At 40.4% G+C, this 24,796-nt stretch overlaps 1 protein-coding gene across 2 annotated transcripts in view; it reads right to left on the reverse strand.

The window, feature by feature from the left end:
- The window catches only part of SLC15A1 (solute carrier family 15 member 1), a 50,452-nt gene extending 25,889 nt beyond the window's left edge, over nt 1–24,563 (reverse strand). The window contains exons 1-8 of one of the 2 annotated variants that reach the window (XM_061626567.1): nt 24,267–24,563; nt 16,171–16,199; nt 13,867–13,951; nt 13,630–13,771; nt 11,615–11,734; nt 5,356–5,455; nt 4,537–4,627; nt 3,267–3,350 (exon numbers count right to left, since the gene is read on the reverse strand). In XM_061626567.1, the coding sequence (XP_061482551.1) occupies nt 3,267–3,350; nt 4,537–4,627; nt 5,356–5,455; nt 11,615–11,734; nt 13,630–13,771; nt 13,867–13,951; nt 16,171–16,199; nt 24,267–24,270 (655 nt within the window). In that variant the 5' untranslated portion in view covers nt 24,271–24,563. Of the gene's footprint in view, nt 1–3,266; nt 3,351–4,536; nt 4,628–5,355; nt 5,456–11,614; nt 11,735–13,629; nt 13,772–13,866; nt 13,952–14,148; nt 14,330–16,170; nt 16,200–24,266 lie in introns of those variants that run through there. The other variant, XM_061626568.1, reaches the window with a different exon arrangement.
- Between the last annotated feature and the right edge of the window lie 233 nt (nt 24,564–24,796).

Consider the following 24,796-nt stretch of genomic DNA (forward strand, 5'->3'; position numbering starts at 1 on the left):
TCTGTGACATAGCATGCCAGTGCCATGCAAGAAGATTTGGGGAGCAAGTCCACTTGCATGCCACTTCTGGCAAAGTTTCAGTTCATTTGTTCTACAGACGATAAGCATTAAAGCAACATGTAAGGTTATCAAGAAGAACAACCATAGCATGAAAGAAAATGGGGGAAGCAGTGGGGAGAAAGGGAGAGAGACAATATGCATGGCAGATAAACAGTGCCTTTGAAAATGAGAGTATTACAAAATCCATACACAAAAATATTTAAAAATACAAACAATTTTCATTCAGAACTCATCTTCCTTTAATAACTGTAACCTAATTTTGATGGCTATACCAAAGAACATTTCTATATTTTCTGTGAACTTAGGGTTGGAATCTGCTATTAAAACTGAGATGTAGAATTTGTCTTGAGTTTCCCCAAATGTAGAGAAAGTACTGGGGAGAATAAAACAGGATCTTATATCCCTATAAAAATTATAACATGGGAGAACATGGGCTAACTTTTGTGGAATAATTTCCACTGACCTATACATTGACCCTGTGCTTTAGAGCTCCCATCTTGGCTATGCTCTGACCCATATGTAATTGCTCTGCTCTGACCTATATTATTTATTTATTTATTTATTAGATTTATATACCGCCCGACTAGCAATAGCTCTCTGGGTGGTGTACAACAGAAAATACAAAATACATCTCATAAAAAGTGCATAATAAATATTACAAAAACGTATAAAGTGCAAAAATCAGATTACATAATTTTTTAAAATTTAAATTAAAATGCCATAGAAAAGAGGCAGGTCTTAAGCTGGCGCCGAAAAGACAGCAGCGTCGGCGCCGTACGCACCTCAATGGGGAGACTATTCCAGAGTTCAGGGGCCACCACTGAGAAGGCCCTAGTTCTTGTCACCACCGTCCGAGCCTCCCTATGAGTTGGGACTCAGAGGAGGGCCTTCGATGTAGAGCACAGTGTCCGGGCAGGTTCATATCAGGAGAGGCGTTCCGACAGGTATTGTGGTCTCACACCGTATAGGGCTTTATAGGTTAAAACCAACACTTTGAATCTGGCCCGGAAGCATATTGGGAGCCAATGTAAGCGAGCCAGAACAGGTGTTATGTGTTCCGACAGCTTGGTCCTCGTTATTAATCTGGCCGCTGCATTTTGGACAAGCTGTAGCTTCCGAACTGTCTTCAAAGGCAGCCCAACGTAGAGTGCATTGCAGTAGTCTAATCGCGAGGTTACCAGAGCATGTACCACTGATGTAAGGTCCCCTCTGCTCAGGTAGGGACGTATATGTAACAGGTCCTATACATAATGTCTATGGTGGATTTCCACAACAATTTTGACTGAGATACTTTCACAGGGACAAATTCTCAAGTGCCAAGGCAATTTGGTAAATCAAACTTTCATAATTGCTGATGGAACACCTTTAAAATCTAGTCCCAATGAAATCCCAATGAACAAACTTTAATGCTTTCACAAGCTTAAATGCTTTTGCTCAGGTATGAGTTATAGCAAAGGAGTTTCTTCTTATTGATGTATAACTCAGCTGCCCACCAAAAGTTTCACAGAGGATTCCATGTAGCTATTGCAGAACAAGTCTATTCAGTAAGCATCAGTGAGGGATAGAAGTTTGGGGCTCTAGTCACCACTATCAGCATAAAGCAGTGGGGGTCTGGTGACTGATATTTGGGTTCATTGGAGACTGGTCCATTAGGGTGAATGGGGCAATACCCCACTAACATTAAACTGCCCTTAACCTGCCCCTACCCGCCTGCCTTCTTGCTTGCAACCAGTCCAGGGGGTAGCGCTACCTGTCACTTTCTTCCTCTTTAGTCTCAATGTTGCCTTTGTGAGACTCAGCAGAGAGGATGGGGACAAAACTAGAATTAGTTGGCTCTGCCTCTCATTGTCTCTGGCACCTCCCAATTCCAACTCCCAGTGGGCACCATCCATCACTGCCTGGGATGCTGAAGAGAACAGCGAGCAGATTTCCAGTCTACTATGTGTGTCTCTGAACACGTAGGATTGGCCACCCATCACAATCTCTTACATTCTGTTTTCCACATAATATTGTCCTTTCCTTGTCATCCTCCCACTGTATTCTTCATTATTTTCTCTATAACTATTTTTGTTCACCCTTTTGCACTCTTCTTGGATCCAAACACTTCTTTCTCCATCTATTCCTCTCTTACCTTTTCATTTCAACATAGCATTTACTTGCCTGTTCTTTTCTCAGTATACACATCCCTCATTTTTAGCTGTTCCAATTATTGTCTCCTCTTCCCACTTCCCCACTTTTTATTCTATACCATATGTCTCCTCCTATCACTAATAGCCTCCCAAGAATTTGAGGAACAGATTCCTAGTGGGCTGCTCCAGAACCTTGTGTAATGTTAGGGCTAACCTCTAGAAGTCGTCATTAAGTAGAAGTAAGATGAGTGACAGCAAGGTTATTTGTTTATTATTAAATTTATATCCCAGCTTCCTCCCAGAAGGGGTTTACACCAGTTTACACAAGGTGCATTTACCTCTCTACTAAGCACTCACTTATTGGAGGAACAGCTCTCATATCCAGACTAAGAGTGCAATCCAGTACATGAACCCTATATGGATGGGGAGATGAGGGGGTTGTTAATCCTTTCTGTTGAAAAAGTGGTCCAGTTGCCTTTACCTTAGCTGTGGAAAGGATATGGGACTCTGGCAATTTCAAACACAGTTGGGTCTAAAAGAAGGCTTACACAGATGTGAACAACTTGCATTGCCTTAGGTTACACATAGCTCAGCCAGGCACAAACCTGTAAGTAGGATGCAACGGGGGGAAAAACCTAGAAAACATCTGTTATTATCTGAATAAAAAGTAACAAAATGCACATTTGAAGTGCTTCTGTGAAGTAAATACTACACAATCTGCATTTAGATCACCATATTTGATTATCACACATATGGACATATTTCACAATAACATACATGTTTGCCTGTGATTCTCATGTGTAATGATCAAAACATGGGTTTCATGCCATTTCTGATATATTTTCTATTTTAAGATTGCTACTACAATTTTTTTAAACCTCTTCTTCAAAATTGGCTTGTAATACAGTTATTTTCTTACTATTAATGTTTTCCCCCCTGGAAATAAGCAACATAAAAAAATGTAGTAAGAGTGAGATTGCTTTCTCTGGAATCCAGAATGCAAAATGAACTAAATGAAGCAAATGAGAGTTAAATCAAATATGTCAGATAAATTAAAATGAAAAATATGTAACTTACTCAGCGCAACAGCCATTAGAATAGCAGGAACACCAAATGCAAGAGGGTAACATTTTTGCCTGGTGTGAATTCCACATTCTACTCCTAAATTGAAGAAATAAGTGGTAGATATTATCATGACTCTTGAGCAGAAGCTTCTTTTTACCTATCAACCTTTGGTTTATTTATTTTCTTACACAGAACCAAATTCAGAGGAACAGCTATTGATCGTGCTTAAGTGTCACATTTCAGATTTGGGTAGCGGAGGGTAAAGAGTCTCAGGCATAGAGGCATGCTTTTCTATATATGTGGGGTGGGGCAGAGTGCAAATGTATTTTATGAAAACATAGTGCATCAACCTTTTGTTTATGAAATCATTATATTGGCATTACTAGCATAGACCAGTTATCCTTTTTTTTTACCAGCCTAAAGGTTCGTACCTCAGGCATGGATAGGCCTGTTTAGTAGTTGCCACAAGGCCCATTTAATAGTTGTAACAATGGTCTCCTTACTACCCAGAACCAGTGGCTTGGATTAAATAGTGCCCTGCAAGAGCAGACTGGAGTGGAAAAAAGGAATGTCTCTATTTTATGCCACACTCATTCCGGTACTTCACCACACACTTTCTGAGAGTCCCTGGCCCCTCAGGAATGACCTTTTCAGGGTGGGGGGACAGAAGGGATTGCAATGTAAAAAGGAAGCAGCAATGGAATTCTGCTCATGGCCATGCAGTTTATATTAGTGAATTGGCTCAAATAATCCCATTGTGCACACAAAGGGATCATTCCCCAGTGACACCACTGATACTTTTTTGTACACATTCCCCAAACCTATTGCCAATTATTTATTAAGGATACCCCCAGACAACCTGTTCAATGAACATTCATTCTGATTTGTTTGCACAAAGTTTACAGAGAGGTTAGATGACACTATCTATTTACTGAGCACTTGTTTCAACTTGTTTGCAGGGAGGTTGGATGACATTGCATAAAACAAGTCTTATCCCACACTTTACAGTGCATTTTCTCATCACTTTTCTTATCACAAGAAGTCCAATTTTGTGAGGAATTGGGTTTATCATGCAAGAACACCAAATCAGCTTTAATTGCATAACCTGAAGTTGGCAGTATGATTGAATTCCACCTGAAAATAGTGACAGTCTGGAAGCACCCTAAGAAAAGGGTGTTTGATGTTGGGGGGGGGGTTAATGGGAAAAAGGATTAAATAATGTGATCCCTTTAAAGTGAGAAAATATATACATATATATTGATTACTTAAAAACAAATTTTACCTCTAAGAATTGGGGTGATTATAGTAGACAGAAGGCTTCCAGCATTAATGGACAGGTAAAATATAGAGAAGAACCTGTTTCTTTGTTTTTCCTGAAATGCAAAGAAGAACTGTATAAATATACTTTTGGAAGTGCGACAGTATAAATAAATACTTTTGGAAACCTATTTTTTTAAAAAACAAAGTTCAAAGTAATTGCTAATTCAATAATTATTTACTAATGACAAGAGAACAAAAGTCATGTGTGAACTGCTGGCTATAACATTATATATATATATATATATTAACATGCAGGGCTGCTGAAAATAAAACATGCTTTTCCAAAACACCGTGATAAATATTTAAAAGCAATTTCTACATTTTAATATACTATTGACTTACAGAGTTTTGGACAGGACAGGGTTACCGGAGCCAGAATGACTACCAAAAAAAATGCTCCATAACAGCCATTGACAAAACTGCTAGGTACATATTTTGGGGGGGAAATTATAGGAAATTGGTACAAGAAGGCTAGGAGATGGTTGGAAAAAATCACTAATCCTCATTCCTCTTCACACCCACCACCTACCTCTGCACTCCAGTCAGATGAAGAAGACAAAGTAGGTTTTAAGAGGCAAAGCAATAGAAGCATTTTGGAGCGGGGGTTTTGAGGTGAGAAAGCAAGCTCTGGAAAGTGGCTTTTGGTGAGCTGTCTCTCTGTAAATTTGATTGTGGCTCAACCAGTATATTTGTAAACAAACTCAAATATTGCAAGATATTGCAATAAGCCTTCAAAGGAAAGTAAACCCAAGTTAAGTTCTGCACCCCTGGAACTTCTCACCTGATGATCCTCAAACTGATCTCCACCAAAGGCCGCTACACAAGGCTTGATTCCACCAGTTCCAAAAGCAATAAGAACCAAGCCGATCATAGACAAAGCTCTGCAATGGAAGAAATAGATTAACAAGTTTATTATTGTTGTTATTACCATTACTACAACTACTAGTCATCCTTCACCGTAAGATCCCAGGGCAGGTTAAAACGATTTAAAATACAATATTAAAAACAGTTTAAGACAAATCAGAACATATGAGTGGAGAAACAAAAGCATGTTCCCTTGATATGTTTTCTTCCAGCCACAGGATGCTTCTGGTGTCAGGATGCACTTGCAGATATGTTATTTAAACAAATGGCTGAGACACATTATGATGTTGAGTGGTTGGGATCCCATGGGATCACACAGCACATGGTATATGTATTCCTGAAGATGGATCACAGTGAAGGTGGAAATGGCCAGCTATGTGCATATTGGGGAGCCCCTTAAGGAGTTTTGAAGGCAAGGGCACTACCCTCTTCTATTTTTATTTTCTCATTTTATTGTATTTTTTAAAAACCAATCTAGAGGAGATTGGTAGTGGGGAGGGAGTAAGGCACATGTGTGGTTCCTGCACAGGGTGACAGCCAGTGCAGTGAACTGTGTGGTAAGAGAAAGTCACCAGATGCCTTCAGAGTGAGAGTCTGCAACTGGCAGAAGGCTAGCTCTTCTGTGTGATGGGGCAGGAGTAGATGTGCCCTGTGTGAATGTTTATTGAGCGACTCTGGTTGTTCCCAATTATCTCAGAGGCATACTTGTATAGCTGGTTCTGGTATGTTTTGTTGGTGACCTTGTGTCTATATCATGTGTTTAGGAGAAGTTTTGGAAAGGAGAGACATAGATGATGTCACCCCAAATGCAGTGAACATGGATAGAGGGAGGTATAGTCATGGGGAGGCTATCAGCTGTCACAGAAGACAAGGTCAAGGATATCTATGCCTTGTTCCTCACTCCCACTCCTCCCATGTATGGGTCCCTCATCTGCCTTGCCCATTGGCCTGTGTGCTGTTGTTTAATGCCAGATTGGTAGACAAGAAGACCGCACTCAACCATTATTTGATCATGGATGAGGGTGCCAATTTGGTGTGTATTAACAAAACCTGGGTGAGTAAGCAGGGGGAGCTGATCTGACCCAGCTTTGCCAACCTGGATCCTTGGTGCAACAACAGTGCAGCCCGCAAAGATGGGGGGAGGGGTTGCTGCTGGTGTACTGTCCACCCTGCTGCCCATACCCGGCTGTGGTATTGGGACGATTCCAGAACAATAGTCCTGGGTGATTTCAATGTCCATGCTGAGGCTGTCTCTAGTGTTCTAGCTCGGGACTTCATGACCTCCATGACAACCATGGGAATGTCTCAAGTTGTCACTGGTCCTTCATACAGGGCAGGACACATCCTCAACTTGGGCTTTGCTCTAGGTGGAGGAACGGGTGGTTTGGAGATAGGGGTGGATGTCACCCCACTGTTGTGGTCAGTCTACTTCCTGGTGAAGTTTAGACTTACGGCTCCAATCCTCCCCTGCAGAGTTGGTGGACAGATTAAGATGCTCCCCCCAGAGACTAATAGGAACCACTGAATTCCTGAATGCCCTGTGGGAGTTCCCAGTAGATAGAGCAGGTGACCCTGTTGAAGCCCTTGTCACGCTGTGGAACAGCAAGGCGCGTCGGGGTCTCGACACGGTTGCCCCCGAGTGCCCTCTCCGGCACTGTGGAGCCCAGCTTGCAACTTGATACAAACCCAGGTGGCTAGAGCGAGTGTCAGTGGCAAAAGACGTGTTGTGAGGCTAATTGGACATGCGTTAAAACATAACTGTGCCTACTGTGAGGCAGTGAGGGTGGCAAAGAAGGTCCACTTCTCTGCCTCCATCGCATCCTCAAGTAGTCGTCTGGTGGAGCTTTTCATATTGTCAGGGGGCTCTGGACATCAACTCCAGGAAATGGAGTTTTAGACCTTTTGGAGGCCCACTGTGAATTGTTTGCAAGGCACTTTGAGAGTAAAGTTGCTTCCTTCTGTAGCAAGCTTGATGCCCCATCCACATCTACTGTAGTCCCCAGTGAGGTGTCCAATGCAACGTCTGCTGCAACTTCTTGGAATCAGTTTTCAGTTGATGCAGCCTGATGATGTGGACAAGGTGCTTGTGACGATGTGGCCAGCAACATGTCCTCTTGACCCTTGCCCATCTTGGCTTATTAAAGCTTGTCGAGGGAGTATGACCCAGTGGATCCAGAGTGTGGTTAACAGGTCTTTGTGGGAGGGAGTGGTCCCAACTGCCCTGAAAGAGTAATGGATCCGCCCACTCCTGAAAAAGCCCACCCTGGACCCATTGGTTTGCGACAACTACTGCCTGGTCGCAGCTGTGGGTTGGTGGTTCCCGAGTTCAGATAATTGGGAAGTTTCCTGCTTTGGATGGGGTCGTACTCCCACTGAAAGAGCAGCTTCATAGTCTGGGGGTGCTCCTGGATCCGTCTTTGTTGCTAGAGGTGAATCTGCTTACTGGGACAGGGTATCGCCAACATGTCACCCTCCTGCTGAAAGAATTGCACTGACTTCCTATTAGCTACCGTGCTAAGTTCAAGGTTCTAGGTTTGGTGTATAAAGCCCTACAAAGATTGGGACCAGGATACTTGAAATATCATCTTATCCCTTATATATCCCTTACATACTGTGCTCTGCAGGTGAGGGTCTCCTGTAGATACCATATTATCAGGAGCTCTGTTCCACACAACATAGGAAGCAGATCTTTAGTGTTGTGGCACCTACCCTTTGGAATTCCCTCCACTTAAATATTAGATAAGCACCATCTCTGTTATCTTTTTGGCGCCTACTGAAGACCTTCCTCCTTCAACAAGCCTTTTAAGTAGAGACCTTGTCCCAGTCTGCTTCTGTGTTGGAATGACTTTTTAAGATGTTTTTAAAGCTTTGTTTTAAAGATGTTTTTAAAGCTTTGTTTTAAAGATGTTTTTAAAGCTTTGTTTTAAAGATGTTTTTAAAGCTTTGTTTTAAAGATGTTTTTAAAGCTTTGTTTTAAAGATGTTTTTAAAGCTTTGTTTTAAAGATGTTTTTAAAGCTTTGTTTTAAAGATGTTTTTAAAGCTTTGTTTTAAAGATGTTTTTAAAGCTTTGTTTTAAAGATGTTTTTAAAGCTTTGTTTTAAAGATGTTTTTAAAGCTTTGTTTTAAAGATGTTTTTAAAGCTTTGTTTTAAAGATGTTTTTAAAGCTTTGTTTTAAAGATGTTTTTAAAGCTTTGTTTTAAAGATGTTTTTAAAGCTTTGTTTTAAAGATGTTTTTAAAGCTTTGTTTTAAAGATGTTTTTAAAGCTTTGTTTTAAAGATGTTTTTAAAGCTTTGTTTTAAAGATGTTTTTAAAGCTTTGTTTTAAAGATGTTTTTAAAGCTTTGTTTTAAAGATGTTTTTAAAGCTTTGTTTTAAAGATGTTTTTAAAGCTTTGTTTTAAAGATGTTTTTAAAGCTTTGTTTTAAAGATGTTTTTAAAGCTTTGTTTTAAAGATGTTTTTAAAGCTTTGTTTTAAAGATGTTTTTAAAGCTTTGTTTTAAAGATGTTTTTAAAGCTTTGTTTTAAAGATGTTTTTAAAGCTTTGTTTTAAAGATGTTTTTAAAGCTTTGTTTTAAAGATGTTTTTAAAGCTTTGTTTTAAAGATGTTTTTAAAGCTTTGTTTTAAAGATGTTTTTAAAGCTTTGTTTTAAAGATGTTTTTAAAGCTTTGTTTTAAAGATGTTTTTAAAGCTTTGTTTTAAAGATGTTTTTAAAGCTTTGTTTTAAAGATGTTTTTAAAGCTTTGTTTTAAAGATGTTTTTAAAGCTTTGTTTTAAAGATGTTTTTAAAGCTTTGTTTTAAAGATGTTTTTAAAGCTTTGTTTTAAAGATGTTTTTAAAGCTTTGTTTTAAAGATGTTTTTAAAGCTTTGTTTTAAAGATGTTTTTAAAGCTTTGTTTTAAAGATGTTTTTAAAGCTTTGTTTTAAAGATGTTTTTAAAGCTTTGTTTTAAAGATGTTTTTAAAGCTTTGTTTTAAAGATGTTTTTAAAGCTTTGTTTTAAAGATGTTTTTAAAGCTTTGTTTTAAAGATGTTTTTAAAGCTTTGTTTTAAAGATGTTTTTAAAGCTTTGTTTTAAAGATGTTTTTAAAGCTTTGTTTTAAAGATGTTTTTAAAGCTTTGTTTTAAAGATGTTTTTAAAGCTTTGTTTTAAAGATGTTTTTAAAGCTTTGTTTTAAAGATGTTTTTAAAGCTTTGTTTTAAAGATGTTTTTAAAGCTTTGTTTTAAAGATGTTTTTAAAGCTTTGTTTTAAAGATGTTTTTAAAGCTTTGTTTTAAAGATGTTTTTAAAGCTTTGTTTTAAAGATGTTTTTAAAGCTTTGTTTTAAAGATGTTTTTAAAGCTTTGTTTTAAAGATGTTTTTAAAGCTTTGTTTTAAAGATGTTTTTAAAGCTTTGTTTTAAAGATGTTTTTAAAGCTTTGTTTTAAAGATGTTTTTAAAGCTTTGTTTTAAAGATGTTTTTAAAGCTTTGTTTTAAAGATGTTTTTAAAGCTTTGTTTTAAAGATGTTTTTAAAGCTTTGTTTTAAAGATGTTTTTAAAGCTTTGTTTTAAAGATGTTTTTAAAGCTTTGTTTTAAAGATGTTTTTAAAGCTTTGTTTTAAAGATGTTTTTAAAGCTTTGTTTTAAAGATGTTTTTAAAGCTTTGTTTTAAAGATGTTTTTAAAGCTTTGTTTTAAAGATGTTTTGTTTCAATATGTTTTATTTTTAAAATGTTTTAGAGTGTTTTTGTTTGTCGACATGGATGGATGGATGGATGGATGGATGGATGGATGGATGGATGGATGGATGGATGGATGGATGGATGGATGGATGGATGGATGGATGGATGGATGGATGGATGGATGGGGTACAAGACAAGTTCACATTTTAAAAATAGCATTAACAAATAAATGTTAGCTAACACCCTGATCTAAAATGTCTTATTATTTCACATGGATTTACTTCCATGTACATCTCACAACAGGGATTATAGTGATGTGTTTAGGTTTGGGGTTTCATGCAGATGGCCCAAAGAAGCAAGTTTAACTATCACAAGAATAAAGATTCAAATCAGTGAACTCATTCAAATATCATTGTGCACAAGATAGCCAGCATACCAAGAAAGAGAACGAGAATCTGAATGGCAACAGGAATTGCTCCTAATAAATAAGAAATGGGACAGTCAAACTAAAAACATGGTATGTTCAGAAGTATAATCTTGGAAAAATACAAGCAAAGTGTCCTTGACTCCAGTACAAAAAAGAATGCTCTTATCAGAAATTGACTTGCGTGTGATAGGCAATCTGAATGCAATGCAAGCATATGTTATAGAAGTAAATGTGAATATGCAGAACTCTGGATAATGTGGGGCACAGGCCCACAACACAAAATTTGCAATAATGTAAAGATGATCTCTATACATCATTAAGATGATAGGCGCCTGAAGTCTCTCTGGCACTGCTCTTTGCAGCACACCCAGCTTCTCTGTAAGCATTTTTTTTTAAAGAAAGTTTTTAAAGGGGTTGGGGGCAGGACATTTGGGGCCCAACGCAAAAGACTCAGAATCCAAGTTCCCTAAACCACCAACCACTCTGGCTCATATCGTTGAGGTGACCCTCTGTTTCGCTATGTGTTCTATGAACACATGCCATTTTTTCCTCCTCTTGTATGTCTTTATTCTGACAAGACTACTTCTGCTATGGTGCCTTAAGGGGCAAAAGTTACAGTTAAAACAAGTTTTCAACTGAATCTCATGCCATGCTATCCAGTGATAAGTGTTCAGGCATGTGCAATAATTTCTCAAGCAGGTGATAGGTTATTTTGCCTCAATTTATTTATTTATTAAATTTATATCCCATTCTTCCTTCCAAAGGAGCCTAGGGAGGCATAAAATGATAGCGAAGATTACCAAGGTTCCACACTAAAACAACTCTTGTTTTAACTCTTGTTAAAAAAACTCTTGTGTGGTTTTCATGGTATGAGGCACTTCCTCCAAAGCATATCTGCACTTTTATGGATACATAAAAATAAGGCTCCTTGGAGCTTGCCATATGATAGGAGTCATATGATTATGCAAAGAAAGGAACCAAGTATAACAATTAAAGCCACAGGAAACAGACGATTTCTGTTACACTGAATCTCTAATATGTTCCAATGTGCATTCATGTGGAAGATGGAAGTAAGTGATGCAACTTACATGGGAATCTTTAAGTCATCTGGGGCACCATCCCGGTTTTGATCCAGCAAATCATTTATGGAGCCTATAGACAAGACAGCTTGTCCAACTGTGTAAACAATGGACAAGGAAATAATGGTCCTGTTATAAAGAAAGCAGACAAAAGATGTATTTTTAATGGCACAACCCCACTTTAAGTATATTGCAGTTTGCTTGGACAAGTAAACCATGACAATAAAATATGAGCACGTTATTGCTGAATATAAGCAAATATCACCCAATGCCCATTCAATATTTGATTGTTGTACCATTCCAGCTCTCAGTATCCTATTTGTATTTTCCATCCGTATTTATTCCGTATGTGAAGACTACACCAAATATGGAAAGAACAGTGAAATATTAACAGCTCAGTCCTAACCATGTGTACCTAAAAGTAAGCCCAGTTGATTTCAACTGGATTTAGTTCCAATTAAGGGCAACTCCACACTTAAATGCAGGGGATGGCAAACCTATGGCTCTCCGGATGTGCTCAGACTCCAATTCCCATCAGCCCCATCCAGCCTGGCCAATTGTCAGGTATGATGAGAGTTGTAGTCAAACCACATCTGGAGGGCACCTGGTTCCTGTATTATAGTTTTGCTGAGGAAAACAGTACTGTATGTGTAGCAATTGTGTTTGCTACATAAAGTGTGCACAATAAGCGTGTATACACATGTGCCTGGGAACTCAGACTCGTATCACCCACCATCAAGTACAATAAGCCTGTGGGCAAAACACTATTTGTGCTCTCAAAATACATTTGTTGCATTTCAGCAATCTTCTATAATTGAAAAAAAAAACCTAGGGATTTACTAAGTAATCATGCTTATCAGAAGGTAGAAAAAATATTATCATATGTACTTCCTAGTTTTTTTTAAAAAAGCAAAATTTAAAAAAAAAAACAATAACCAAAAATAAGAAAGGGTTGTTGTTTGGTCAGGAAAGCATTTCAGGAAGATAGGAAGCTGCCTTATACTAAGTCAGAACATTAGTCCGTCTAGCACAGAACTGACTACACTGACTGGTGGAAGCTCTCCAAATTTTCAGACAAGGATCTTTTCCAGCCCTACCTGGGGAAGCAAGGGGTTGAACCTGGGACCTTTTGTATGCAAAATATGAGTTCTACCATTGAGCTACAGCCCTGATCAAGATGAGTTGTCACATTTGAAGAAGGGATAAGGCAAAGTGCTGAGTATTATTGGTAGGGTTATTCATTGCTAAGGTAATGACAGCATGATCTACATATATTACATCTTATGTAATTGACACTGTCCAATTTGTACATGCCATAGATCACACATGGCATCTACTCTCTCCCACAAAACTGGAATTCCCAGTCAAACAGATCAGGGAGTAACTTCAAGGTCACTCCTACGCAGACAGAATAGAACCGGGCAGACACTGGCCACATGAGTTCTGAGCATCTTTTGCAGTGTTGTGGCTGATGTGCCTGATACTCATTGTAATAGTATCTGCCTCTGATATAAGTATTTCGCAATCTATGCTTCAGTTTCTATTTGTATAGGATATATTCTTTTAAAATGCATTCTTTCAAAAATTGGAAGCTAATGTATTTCACAAGTAAAACCTAATGATATGTTACATTACAAATGCACAAAACTTGCAATGATGTACGTCTTAGCTGCAAGTTGAAATGTGGAGTCTACAAAAATATTTTTAAAATACACTTAACAAGCATGTATTAGTCTCATATAAGCCTTTCCAATGGACCCAGGATCTCCTGCACCTTTTCCTCACTTTTTAAAAACTTTTTTAAAAAAAACTTAACTTTGCTTACAGGTTGGCTGGGCACACTGCAAAGCACAGTGCTGGTGAGATCCCTGCCACCCTCCATCTTAATTTGCACATATATGCATGCAAATTTTAAGTCCTTTAAGTACCTAGCAATGCCCCTTCAAATGAAATAGTTTCAGTCTCTTCTCTCTATTCACCTGTACCTTCCACAGAATCATTTGGTGCTCAGTACTTGCACTCACTTGAACTTTCCCAGCCAGGAGTCAGCTACGAGTGCTCCAAGTATAGGCGTTAGGTAGCAGAGGGCAACAAACGTGTGGTAAATGGCTGTAGCAAGATTATCATCCCAGTTGAGAAAATACTTGAAGTAGAGCACAAGCACAGCTATAGGGGAAAAACAATTTGAGTAATTAGGGCAGGCAAGGAAGCATTCTGTAGCTATAGCCATAAGCATTTAACTAAAGAAAAGAGAAAATCACCTCGCATTCCATAGTAGGAGAATCTTTCGCAGAATTCATTGGTGACTATGAAGAAGATGCTGAGTGGGTAGCCAAAGCAACCGGGCTGATGGGGTAGAAAAGCAGAAGAAGATGAGCAATAATAATTAGCTGAAGATCAAATGTCTCTCCAAGGGAGAAAAATGCTGGAATACATAACATCACAGCAGAACAACATAACAGCATATGAGATAGATTGGATCAGAGATTACAAAATTGCACCTATTTCTGCAAGAGATATGAAATAAAGGTTATTTTACTCACCCACATCTTTGGTCTTGCTCCTCATACAAGTCCCCAGAGAGCAGGGCCAGATCTAGGTTTGAGGAGGGCCTCTCTGGTTTATCTTGGGGCTGCATCAGACAGCTGAATCCAAGAGCCACCATTTTAATTTTCCACAATGTAAGCCATTGTTGGAAATTAAAATGGCAGCTCTCAGACCCAGACACTTTTCTAAAGAGGAAATGGGGGGGGCAGACAGCTGGTTAGAGCTTCAGCAGCTACCCAGAGATACTGCTTGTTGATGCCAGGTGTGCTGGATAAGATGGATAAACACTAATGACTGAGGCTACAATGAAACCCATTAGTTGAGTCCACTAAAACCTTTTTTTATTTCAACAGGCTAATGCGTTCAACTATAAGCTAGATGGTGGTAACAGAATATACTTTTTGATGGATTCATTTAAAATCCTAGTCTGTGTTCAAGTATTTTGCTTGCTGTAAACATGACACAGTTCCTCCCATAACAGTCAGGGAAAGAAGAAGAAAAAGAACTACAGAACACTAATTGATGGAAAATTATAATACTTTTTTTGTGTGCCTTCAAAGATATTGTGACTGTTTTCTTTTAAGTAAACATTTAAATACAATTTATAAAGTACAGATTACTTATTAGCAGCCATTTTTCACAAAGCTAAAAATAATATTAATGAAATGAATCACTATTTTATCTTGGAAGATAAAATTATACAGCAATAGTATGTGAACTGCATTTTAAATTGTTTGTCATGAAAAACAACTTGAGAACCCTCTATTTTGCCCTACTAGTATATATTACAATTTTCATATATGCTTTTGAAAGCCATGCGCCAATGTACATGTTATAGGGTTGCCAGGTTCAGGGCCTGATCCTGATCCTGTATCTTTAGGAGAAGAGAAAGTCAGCCAAGTGCAGGTGTTCTTGCAACACTGTAATGGGAAAAACCACAAGGTGGAATTCTCCCTTCCTCCTGCACAACTTTTAAAGATACAGAAGACCTCTTGGAAGCTGGGCCTGGCAACCAAGAGGTCTTCTGTATCTTTAAAAGGTGTGCAGGGGGAAGAGAGAATTCCACCTTGTGGTTTTTCCCATTACAGTTTTGCAAGAACACCTGCACTTGGCTGACTTTCTCTTCTCCTAAAGATACTGGATCAGGATCAGGCCCTGAGCCTGGCAACCCTAACATGTTAGGCTTTGCATGACTAAACCTTGGCCAGACACGAAACACCAGAGCAGTTACAGCTTGTATCAGTATTATAATCACATTTCCAGAACCTGCAGTACATCAAACAATTAACTGCTTAAGCATTAACTGATAAACTGAACAGGTATCAGCTGTCAGGAATCATCACAGAGTTCTTCCTCAGCCATTAATATGAAAAACATATGGCCCAGCCAAAGAATGACATGAAAATGTCAGATGCAGTTTCACCTCTGGAATACAGTAGGCCTAGGCCTAAGTAGTACCTTAATTGGAAAGAAGCCACCTAAGAACCCAATGCTTGCTGCTCCAAGCTTTATGGAAAAAGAGCATGACACATGTCTATTAAATATAATTTAGATTTATAACTGCTACCCCATTTGTTTGGATTTCTAATTAGTCTTTTCCTTTAATTTCCAGATAGGTAACAATGAAATATAAAAACAAAACAAAATTGTTTATCCTTAATGCATTCCATTAAAGTTTTTAAAGAAGCATTCCATTGCTTCTGGGAGAGTATTTTGGTTAAATGTCAACAGATATTTAATTGCTGATATGTTCAGCAGCCACCAAAAGCAGCATATTATTTGCCTCTGCCAGTCACTTCTGCTGTACTGGAAACACTATGAAGAGGCTTTAAAAATAATAGATATAGCCATTGGAAATTGTAGAGAAAAGAATCTCTTTAAAATCCAAGTTACTTAAGACTTTATAGACCAAAAATAGTTTCATGTTGCTTTCCAGGCAGAATTCAAACATATGCTCAATACACACATACAAACTACACACTGAAAAAGCTGACAAATTCTGCACCATAAACACTTACCACTTTGCTTCCTGATCCTCTATTTTTCTCTGCAGAAAGACAGAAAAAATTGTAATGAAAAAGCAATAAACAGCCTAAATAAATTTAATAGTAGAAGACACACATATATTGTTTTAATTTACTACTGTGGAAATTGGATTTTAGCTACAGTTTTGTATACACAGACAAAGACCGAACAGAAATGAAATTAAGGACCTATGAAATGCATCAACTATAATAAGTACTGTCTAGCCACTGCTTCATATCACAGGATAAAAAAGTGTAAAAGATTAAATAATGCACAGATCTGTAAGTAGATTCATTCACTTACATTATAATCTCATAAAATGTGGCATGCATTTTAGATTAATCTACAGTATTCCTATATAGCATAAAAGTATTCGCACACATACAGTTGATTGTGCTCCACCCCTCATAAACTCCTAGTCCTTTTTCTCTCTCCAGCCAACTCACTGCTTCCAAGTTTCCTCACTGGCTACTATTATAAAGACATACTAGCTATGCATGACAAAAAGCACAAAATCTCTTTACCAGAAAAGAAAAGGAAAGAAAAGCATCTGTTTATGCCAAGTTGATATTCTTATAATTATTAAGAGATATAATCACAACACATTTTTTTTACCCACACTGATTTTCCACAGTTTAATTTTGAACATACCCAAGAATAGGCTTTATGAATTTAAAGACCCACTCCCTCCCAACTGTCACTCTGAAATCTGAAATGGTGTCTGATAAATTATCTACAGTGTTTGTCAATTAAAGAAAATCCTGCTTTTTAAACAATAAGCATAAAAGGGGAGGGTATTAGCTACTGAAAAGAGTCTTCTCAGTGGCTGATTCACTTCTTTTTACTTTGATTGGCTCCAGTCAGCAGGAAAGGGCAAGGAAGCTTATTAGAAGACTCTTCTCAGTAACTCACACACTCCCCTTTCATGCTGATTGGCTTGTAGGATGCTGGAGACATAGAGACCCTGCTCCCTAAAACATCAGGGGCCTTAGATACACACACCCCGAGACCCTGGACAACTACACCACTGGTTAGAGAGACTGGAGAACAAATTTGATTGGTATTCCTGACCTGTTATACAAAGTAATCATCATATGTGCAAAATAATCAATACTCTCTGCTTTCATCCCCATTGCACTGGTTCCCACCCCTTCCCTATTTTCATTATACCTTAACATTGCTTAGCATTAAGCATTTATCTTTAAATGAGTGCTTGTTGATAAGGGTACATGATGGGAAATAAAGGGGTTTGTTATTGTGTACTTTTAAAAAAGTAAATTTGTAGTATCAGACATGAATTCATTTTCCACTACCAAACCAGTTTATGTGACCCTCAGCTATCTACCTTAGAAGATAATTGTATGGACTTCCAGGACAGAGACCTAATGCACTTTGCACGTTTAGGGCTGGTTCACATAGGAGTCAAGATCCGCATTAAAAAGGCTGCTTTTTGCATCGTGATAGATTTTGATGGTTCACATGCGTCCGCCCTCGCTACGAATAAATTTGCTCTTTTGCTTCTTAGCGTTCACATGCTTTCGCGTTTATTGCTATCAGTGTTTCCTTGTTGCCACGCCCACATATTAGAATGTTAAGTGCAGAGGCGGGGAAGGGGCGGTGTTTCCCTGTCTAGTCCAGGTAAAGGCAGGAGACACTGGGGGGTGCTGTTCTCCTGTTTTCCTGTTGTCCATTTCATTTCCTCCAGGCAAAACCTTTTTGGCACAAGGTTGATATGAAATGTTTGCATTGCATGTAGGTGTATGTGTGATAGTGGTTGTTTGCACGTGTTTCCCGTGCATGCTGCAATCATGGCATTGTGGGACCTTTTTGTCCGTGGGCACCAAACCAGCGATGGAACCATTCCCTAAACGAAGGGAGGCCTGGCACCAGCAAGGAGGCCGGGTTTCACATTAGCGGCAGGCGGACACTTCAAAGCAGGGGAATTGCCTATTTGGAGTACAACATTAGGAGCTACACAGTTTACATTTGGTTGCCATGACTTATTTTTGACTAGTTTCCATTACATTTTTATCCCACCTTTCCTTCCAAGGAACTCAGGGTAGTCTCCTCTCCCACCCACTTTTTATCCTTAGAACCAGGCAATATTGGTTAGGTAAAGAGAGATGGTGCTGCAGAGGTTGACAGCAAATATTATGTAGCCTTGTGCTGGGATACAGAAAAATGTGATTGACTCACTTACCTAAGTTATTGTATGGCTCCCTGAATTATGCCTGTGGTGAACGCTGTGCAAGAAAATATCTATACATGCATTTGGCTTCTTTTTATTGCAGTCACCACTGGACACATACATGGGCTACTTACAGTTGATGTCCCTTGCCACTCATTGGCACCAATTTAAATAGAGGTAGTAGTCATACACTTAACTCCCATTGGAAATAAACATTTGATTTTTCATCAGTTAGCTATGACCAACATGTCCCAAGAATTTCAGTGTTCTAACTGCAACAAACGTTAATCAGATCAGGGTCATTGCTTGGGGTTATATGTATCTATGCCAGAATAGGGCTGTTGTTTTGTCTCCTGCATCCAGGTAGATCCACACCACACATTTAAAGTCCATGACTTCCCCCAAAGAATATGAGGAACTGTGGATTACCCCCGCAGCACTCTTAACAAACTCCAGTTACCATGATTCTTCGGGACAAACCATGTGCTTTAAATGTATGGTGTGGATGTAGAACCTATGGCCCTCCAAATGTCATTGCGCTCCAACTCCCATCAGGCATTACAGGAGTTATTGCTAACCATATAAATATCCATGGATTTGCCACTCCTCCTCTAAAGTTTTCCGGCTGAGCTTTGCTCATTGTAAATATGGGAATAAGGAAATTAAAGGCTGTGTCATGTCAGGTTTTTAAAAGTTAGCAGGACTGATGTCAGCACTTCTTGTCCTACTATGTACCCAGCTTCACTATCTTGAAGATAAGACTCAAGTACAAGAAGGATTTGTACTTTAGAACTCCGATTTATAAACTAAGCATAATTTTAACAGGTAGCTATCAGAGTTACATTCTTGGTTATAACAGGTACCTATCATAGATATATTCTTGATTGTTCATTCTAGTAGCATGTGGTCCAGAGTTCACAAAAACTGGCAGTACTGTTAGCTAATCTTCAGACATAACTCATTTGTGCTAACCAGCAAACACAGATTCAAGACCTACTCAGACAATCACTTTAGTGCATGGTGCCCATTTGAAAAATGGTGTTAGCCTTCATCCATCTCATTTGGTCTACAGCAAACTAGCTCTGTATCTCCCTTAGCACATGCAAGGGCCAGCTTTTGCATTAAGTTGCAAAAACTGATAAAAACAAAGAAGGCTCCCCTGGTCCTTTAATAGCCATCACACTCTTCACACACTGAAGAGACTGATAGTGCTTGAGAACTCCTAAAAGATAAGTTCTGGTTTTCAAATTATGTTACCTGAATGTACAGTAAAAGTTCCAAGCACAGAATCAAAACTCTAAACAAAACAAGACCTTGTTCCTATGTACACAGGGGAGATACATCAATGATTGCCAGGTCCCATCTTTACCACAGAGGAACAGTTTGCTTCTTGGGTGAATGCCCTTTCCTGTACTTGCAAATGTAACTGTCAATATTTGAACATGCACAATTATAACAGATGCTCTTGGAGGTCACTGATTCATAGGGTCGCCATAAGTTGTAATTGACTTCAAGGCACATAACAACAACAAATATGAATCAGTGCAACACCACTGCATTCATGCAGGAAATTCAGAATGGATTTGAGTATTCCTTGTACATGGATAGCATCAGCTAAAATAGGAATAGCAAAGGCGTAGCACAAGCTGTTACCCAGGTCTGCAAATTAATTTCAAACTTTGTTATTATTAAGTCTGTCTAGTTTCTTTTTATTCCTGTTACACTTATCAAGGAAGCTGCGTTTCACCTAAGGATGAAAACAGACCTGGGTAACAGGCAACAGTTTTTGTATTTCCAGAGAGATGGACAATCAGCTTTATTATGCTTCTTCTCTGTACACCTTGGTGACTGATATCTGCATAGCACTTAAAAGAGTCTTATTTGAATGTTTACTACCTAGTCCCACATTCTTAAAAAAAGACAACCCTCTAACCAGATGCAGATACTATCAGCCAAATTTTTCCTCTCCCCCCCCGCCTTGCTTTGTTTACCATTTAGTCTGGTGAAAAGTTCTGGAGGATACAGAAGTTTGCACACTAACAAAGGTCTTGGCCCTAACACGGAGTTATAAGAAAGCCCCACCAGTGGGACTCACTTCCTTAAAAGATATAACATGTTTTAAACACCTTCTCTCTGTTCACATGTATATATACAAAACACACACACACACACAAATACCATGAAGCCCTGGACTTTTATGATGATTTCATTGTTTCATTTTATGTATGACTTGTTTTATGTACATCACTTAGAAATGCAAAAGATTAAGCCATATATAAATATCTTGCATAAACAAACATCATCACCTACTCACTGCAGGAGAGCTGCTGTTGAAGGAGAGCTTATGAGGCTACTTGCTACACAGGTGAGAAAAGAACCATCAATTCAGTCGGGAAATACAGTGACTTAGACAAATGTCACTAATTCAATATGAGCCTGTTTTGCAGCAGCTCTGCCAGGAAAAAAGTGATGGTGGCAAGCACTAATAAGTCAGTGTACCCAAGCTAATATAATCATTTTAGGACCAGCACACTGGTCGGATGACAGTACATCAGCCACAGTTTCTTCAGAGTTGGCTAAGTACCTATCCATGCTGTTTTCATGCCAAATCAATATTTAGCTTTGCATTTATTTGTTTTTTATAGCTTGCTTAGCTAAGCTAAGCTAAGCCCCTCCGTGGCGCAGAGTGGTAAGCAGCGGTAACGCAGCCGACAGAAGGAGGAAGTTGAATCTCCGGTAAAAGGGGTCGAGGTCCACTCAGCCTTCCATCCATCCATGGTCGGTAAAATGAGTACCCGGCATATGCTGGGGGGTAAAGAAAGGCCGGGGACGGAACTGGCAATCCCACCCCATATATATGGTCTGCCTAGTAAACGTCGCAAGACATGTCACCCTAAGAGTCGGAAACGACTTGTACTATAAGTGCAGGGACACCTTTACCTTTTTTTTTTTTAGCTAAGCTGAAAGCTACAAGGGGAAAAATAGCATGCTTTCTCATTACCCATATGAATTTCTAAATACATGAACACTAATCACCTAAATATGTTGAAGGGGCGCACCCCTTTTCTAAATTTCATTATAGGTTGTTGCCTTTAAGCAAGAGAGAAATTTAAACTTGATGCATCCAACCCAGGGGAAAACCAGACCTGCAATCATATGCAATTTGGGAGTAACTTCCGGAGAGCCATGTTAGTTTGTAAATACAAGGAAGAGTATTGTTGTGACACCTTGAAGACTGACAATAGATTTATTATGGCATAAGCTTAGGAATATAGGAAGTTGCTTATACCAAGCCAGATAACTGGTCCATCGAGCTCAGTAATGCCTAAACTAACCGGCAGTATCTCTCCAAAGTTTCAGACAGGAGTCTTCCCCACTCCTACCTGGAGATGTTGGGGGCTGAACCAGGGAACTTCTGCATATTACAAAGCAACTGCTCTACCACTGGGCAACAGCCCTTCCAGGACCATTTCATCAGACTCTACCTCAGGAAAACGATGCCACCAAGAAGCTTTCCAATCTTTTAAACTTGCCACTTTTTTGTTTTTAAAGTGGTGGAAGTTTCCTGGGTTTCAGAAGTGCCAGTCACGTCTATCATCCCCAGTGGCATAGTGGTCCAGGGTCTCGGGAGGTCTTAGACCCCTTCATTTTTTGGAAGCAGGGTCCTTATGTCTCCAGCATCTCACAAGCCAATTAGCCACAGAGAAGAGTCTTCTAACATGCTTCTTTGTCCTTTTCTGCTGATTGGAACCAATCAGAGTGAAAGGAGGCGAGTCAGCTACAGAGGAGACTCTTTTCAGTAGCTAATACTTTCCAATAAGCATACTTTCATGTTTATTGGCTCCTAGGGATGTCTGTTGTTGTGGGAGAAGGCATTAATAAGGATCTCATTCTCAACCCCACAGCAAAAAAGGGGTGGTATCTGTGACTATCATGGAGGGACCTTGCACTTCTGAATTTGCTGCTGAGCTACTAACATCACCCTCCCAGCCATCACTCCAAGGATGATGGGAGTTGTAGTTCAACAACATCTGAGGGCACCACGTTCACTATCAAAGTAGCATTCACTTGGAGAGCAACCTGTAGCTTTGGCCCCTGAGCACAAACTATCCCCCAAGGGATGACAACTGAGGCAAAAGCTAAGCTTCTCTCCAGAGGCTCATAGAGCACTTGAAGTCCACTCCTATGTAGCCCTTTGAAAGTTCGCACTTGCCAGCTGACAGTCTGAGCGCTCGAAAGAGGGCCCCGTGCAGACTTGAACTTGGATTGTCTCTTTCTTCTCCCTCCTTTCCCAATATCCCAATATCCCCGCAGCTTTGCGCTGCCCACAGGTGATCACGCAGGCAATAGCAAGTTCTGTTTGTTGCTTCCCTCCTTCTTGAGGCTTCAGCAAACACTTCCACTTGTCACCACCCGTTATGTGGGGCTGAGGAGCAGCTCTAGTCAGTGCTCCATTTATTGGCGGGGGCAGCCGGAGCCCCCTTTACCTTCTCTAATGGTCCTCTTTTCAGCGTGGGGGGCTGTCAGATCTGCACTGTACATTTAAGAATCCCGGGGTCTGTAGTTTGGTAAGGGTTCTGAGAGTTATCAGGAGAGCCCTATTCCCCTCACAGAGCTAGAATTCCCAGAGTGGTTTAACAACCAATTCCTCCTCCAAAGCCCTCTGGGAGGGGAATAGGGGTGTCCTAACAACTCTCAGCACTTTTAACAAACTACAGTTTCCAGGATTTTTTAGGGGAAGTCGACACTGTTTAAAGTGGTGTAGTGGTTAAGGCAGCCTTTCCCAACCAGTGTGCCTCCAGATGTTGTTGGACCACAATTCCCATCTTTCCTGACCATTGGTAACGCTGGCTGAGGCTGATGGGAGTTGTGGTCCAACAACATCTGGAGGCACACTGGTTGGGAAAGGCTGGATTAAGGTGTTGCACTACGACCTGGGAGGACAGGATTCGAATCCCCACATAGCCATGAAGCTCACTGGATAACCTTGGGCCAGTCACTGCCTCTCAGCCCAATGTAACCCTTATTCATAGGGTCGCCATAAGTCGGAGTTGACGTGAAGGCAACACACACACACAATATAATGTTTTAAGTGCCGATGGGTTGGCCAGAGTCAGAGCAGGGTCTTGTGGCTTTCATCGATTCTCTCCCGCCCTCCCGGTGCCTGGTTCTGCACGCGCCGCCCATCGCTCGCCCCAGCCCTAGACAAATACAGACAACCATTCAGCGCCCTCCGGCACCGCTTGGTAATAAGGGTAGCCGGGTGAAAAAGAGGGCCCTTCTAACAGTTGTGTGGAAAAGGCTATTTCAGCAAGTGTGGCTTGTACTAGAACACAACTCCTTTAAAGGCGCCGGCGCCGCCCGTCCTCTGCATCCCCTGGCCACCTCGCTTGATCAGGTGCCCGCCTGGGTTCTCCTTCGCTGGAGGTATTTGAGCAGAGGATCTGTCCAGGATCCTTTAGCTGCATCCTGTATCGCCGAGCCTGCCTTGAGCCGGAGGTTGAACTAGATGATTGCCATGGTCCCCCTCCAACCCTACGATCCTACATCTACGTAGAAGTAAGCAGACCCTCCAAGGAAGTGGGTATAGGACTGCAGCAACCTAAGTGGCGAGGAGGCTCTTCTCATCCCGCTGATTCCGAGAGATGCGATGAAAGTGCTAAGGGGAGGGGGAGAGGGGGAATCTCTTCATAGTTCGCTAAGGCAATACAGAGCAGAGGCTTTGCAGGACCCTGCATACAATGCGCGCGCGCACACACACACGGTAGGCTAAGTCCTCCGTAAGGGCCGCCTGCGTTGGCTCAGCAGCAGCCGCCTTTCCCTGCCCGACTCTTTTGGAGCCTAAATCCGCACGGGAAGCCTCGGTCGAGCGCGTGGCGCCGGTCCTTCCCACATACATACCCATTGTGGCGCCCGGAGATGGTGCTGATGGTCCTGCTTGAGCGAGCGCTGGCTGGAGAGGAAAGGAGGCGACGGGGAGGGCTTTTTCTTTAAAGCCTCTGCTCTTGGCCTGGCGCCAAGTCCTACCTCACTACCTGGGCCAAGGAAGCTTAAGAGGTGGTAGGCGGGAAGGGAGCCGAGTGTGCCGCCCTTGCTCCCGAGAAGGGAAACTCGCGCGCCACAGAGAGGGAGGCAGGCAACCACTTTGCCCCATCACCGCCACCCGGACAATTTGTAGGGCAGGGAGTGGGAGGAAGCTGCCGTCACCGACCTCGGCGATCCATCAAGGAACAGAAAACGAGAACGGAGGAAGGGAGTCGAAACGAGGAAAAGCCACACCAGAAGCAAGAGAGTTGGACTCTTTCAGAGTAAAATAAGCACGTACTCCCCATTTTTCGTCCTTAAAGTTAAACTGGACCTTTACGAGCATTCTGATGGATAGAAATCCAACAGGTGCCGTTCTGCTCTCGCTGCATCTCCATACTGAGAAA

The sequence above is a fragment of the Rhineura floridana genome, chromosome 5 (genome assembly GCF_030035675.1).
Source record: "Rhineura floridana isolate rRhiFlo1 chromosome 5, rRhiFlo1.hap2, whole genome shotgun sequence".
In the NCBI taxonomy this organism is placed as follows: Eukaryota; Metazoa; Chordata; class Lepidosauria; order Squamata; family Rhineuridae; genus Rhineura; species Rhineura floridana.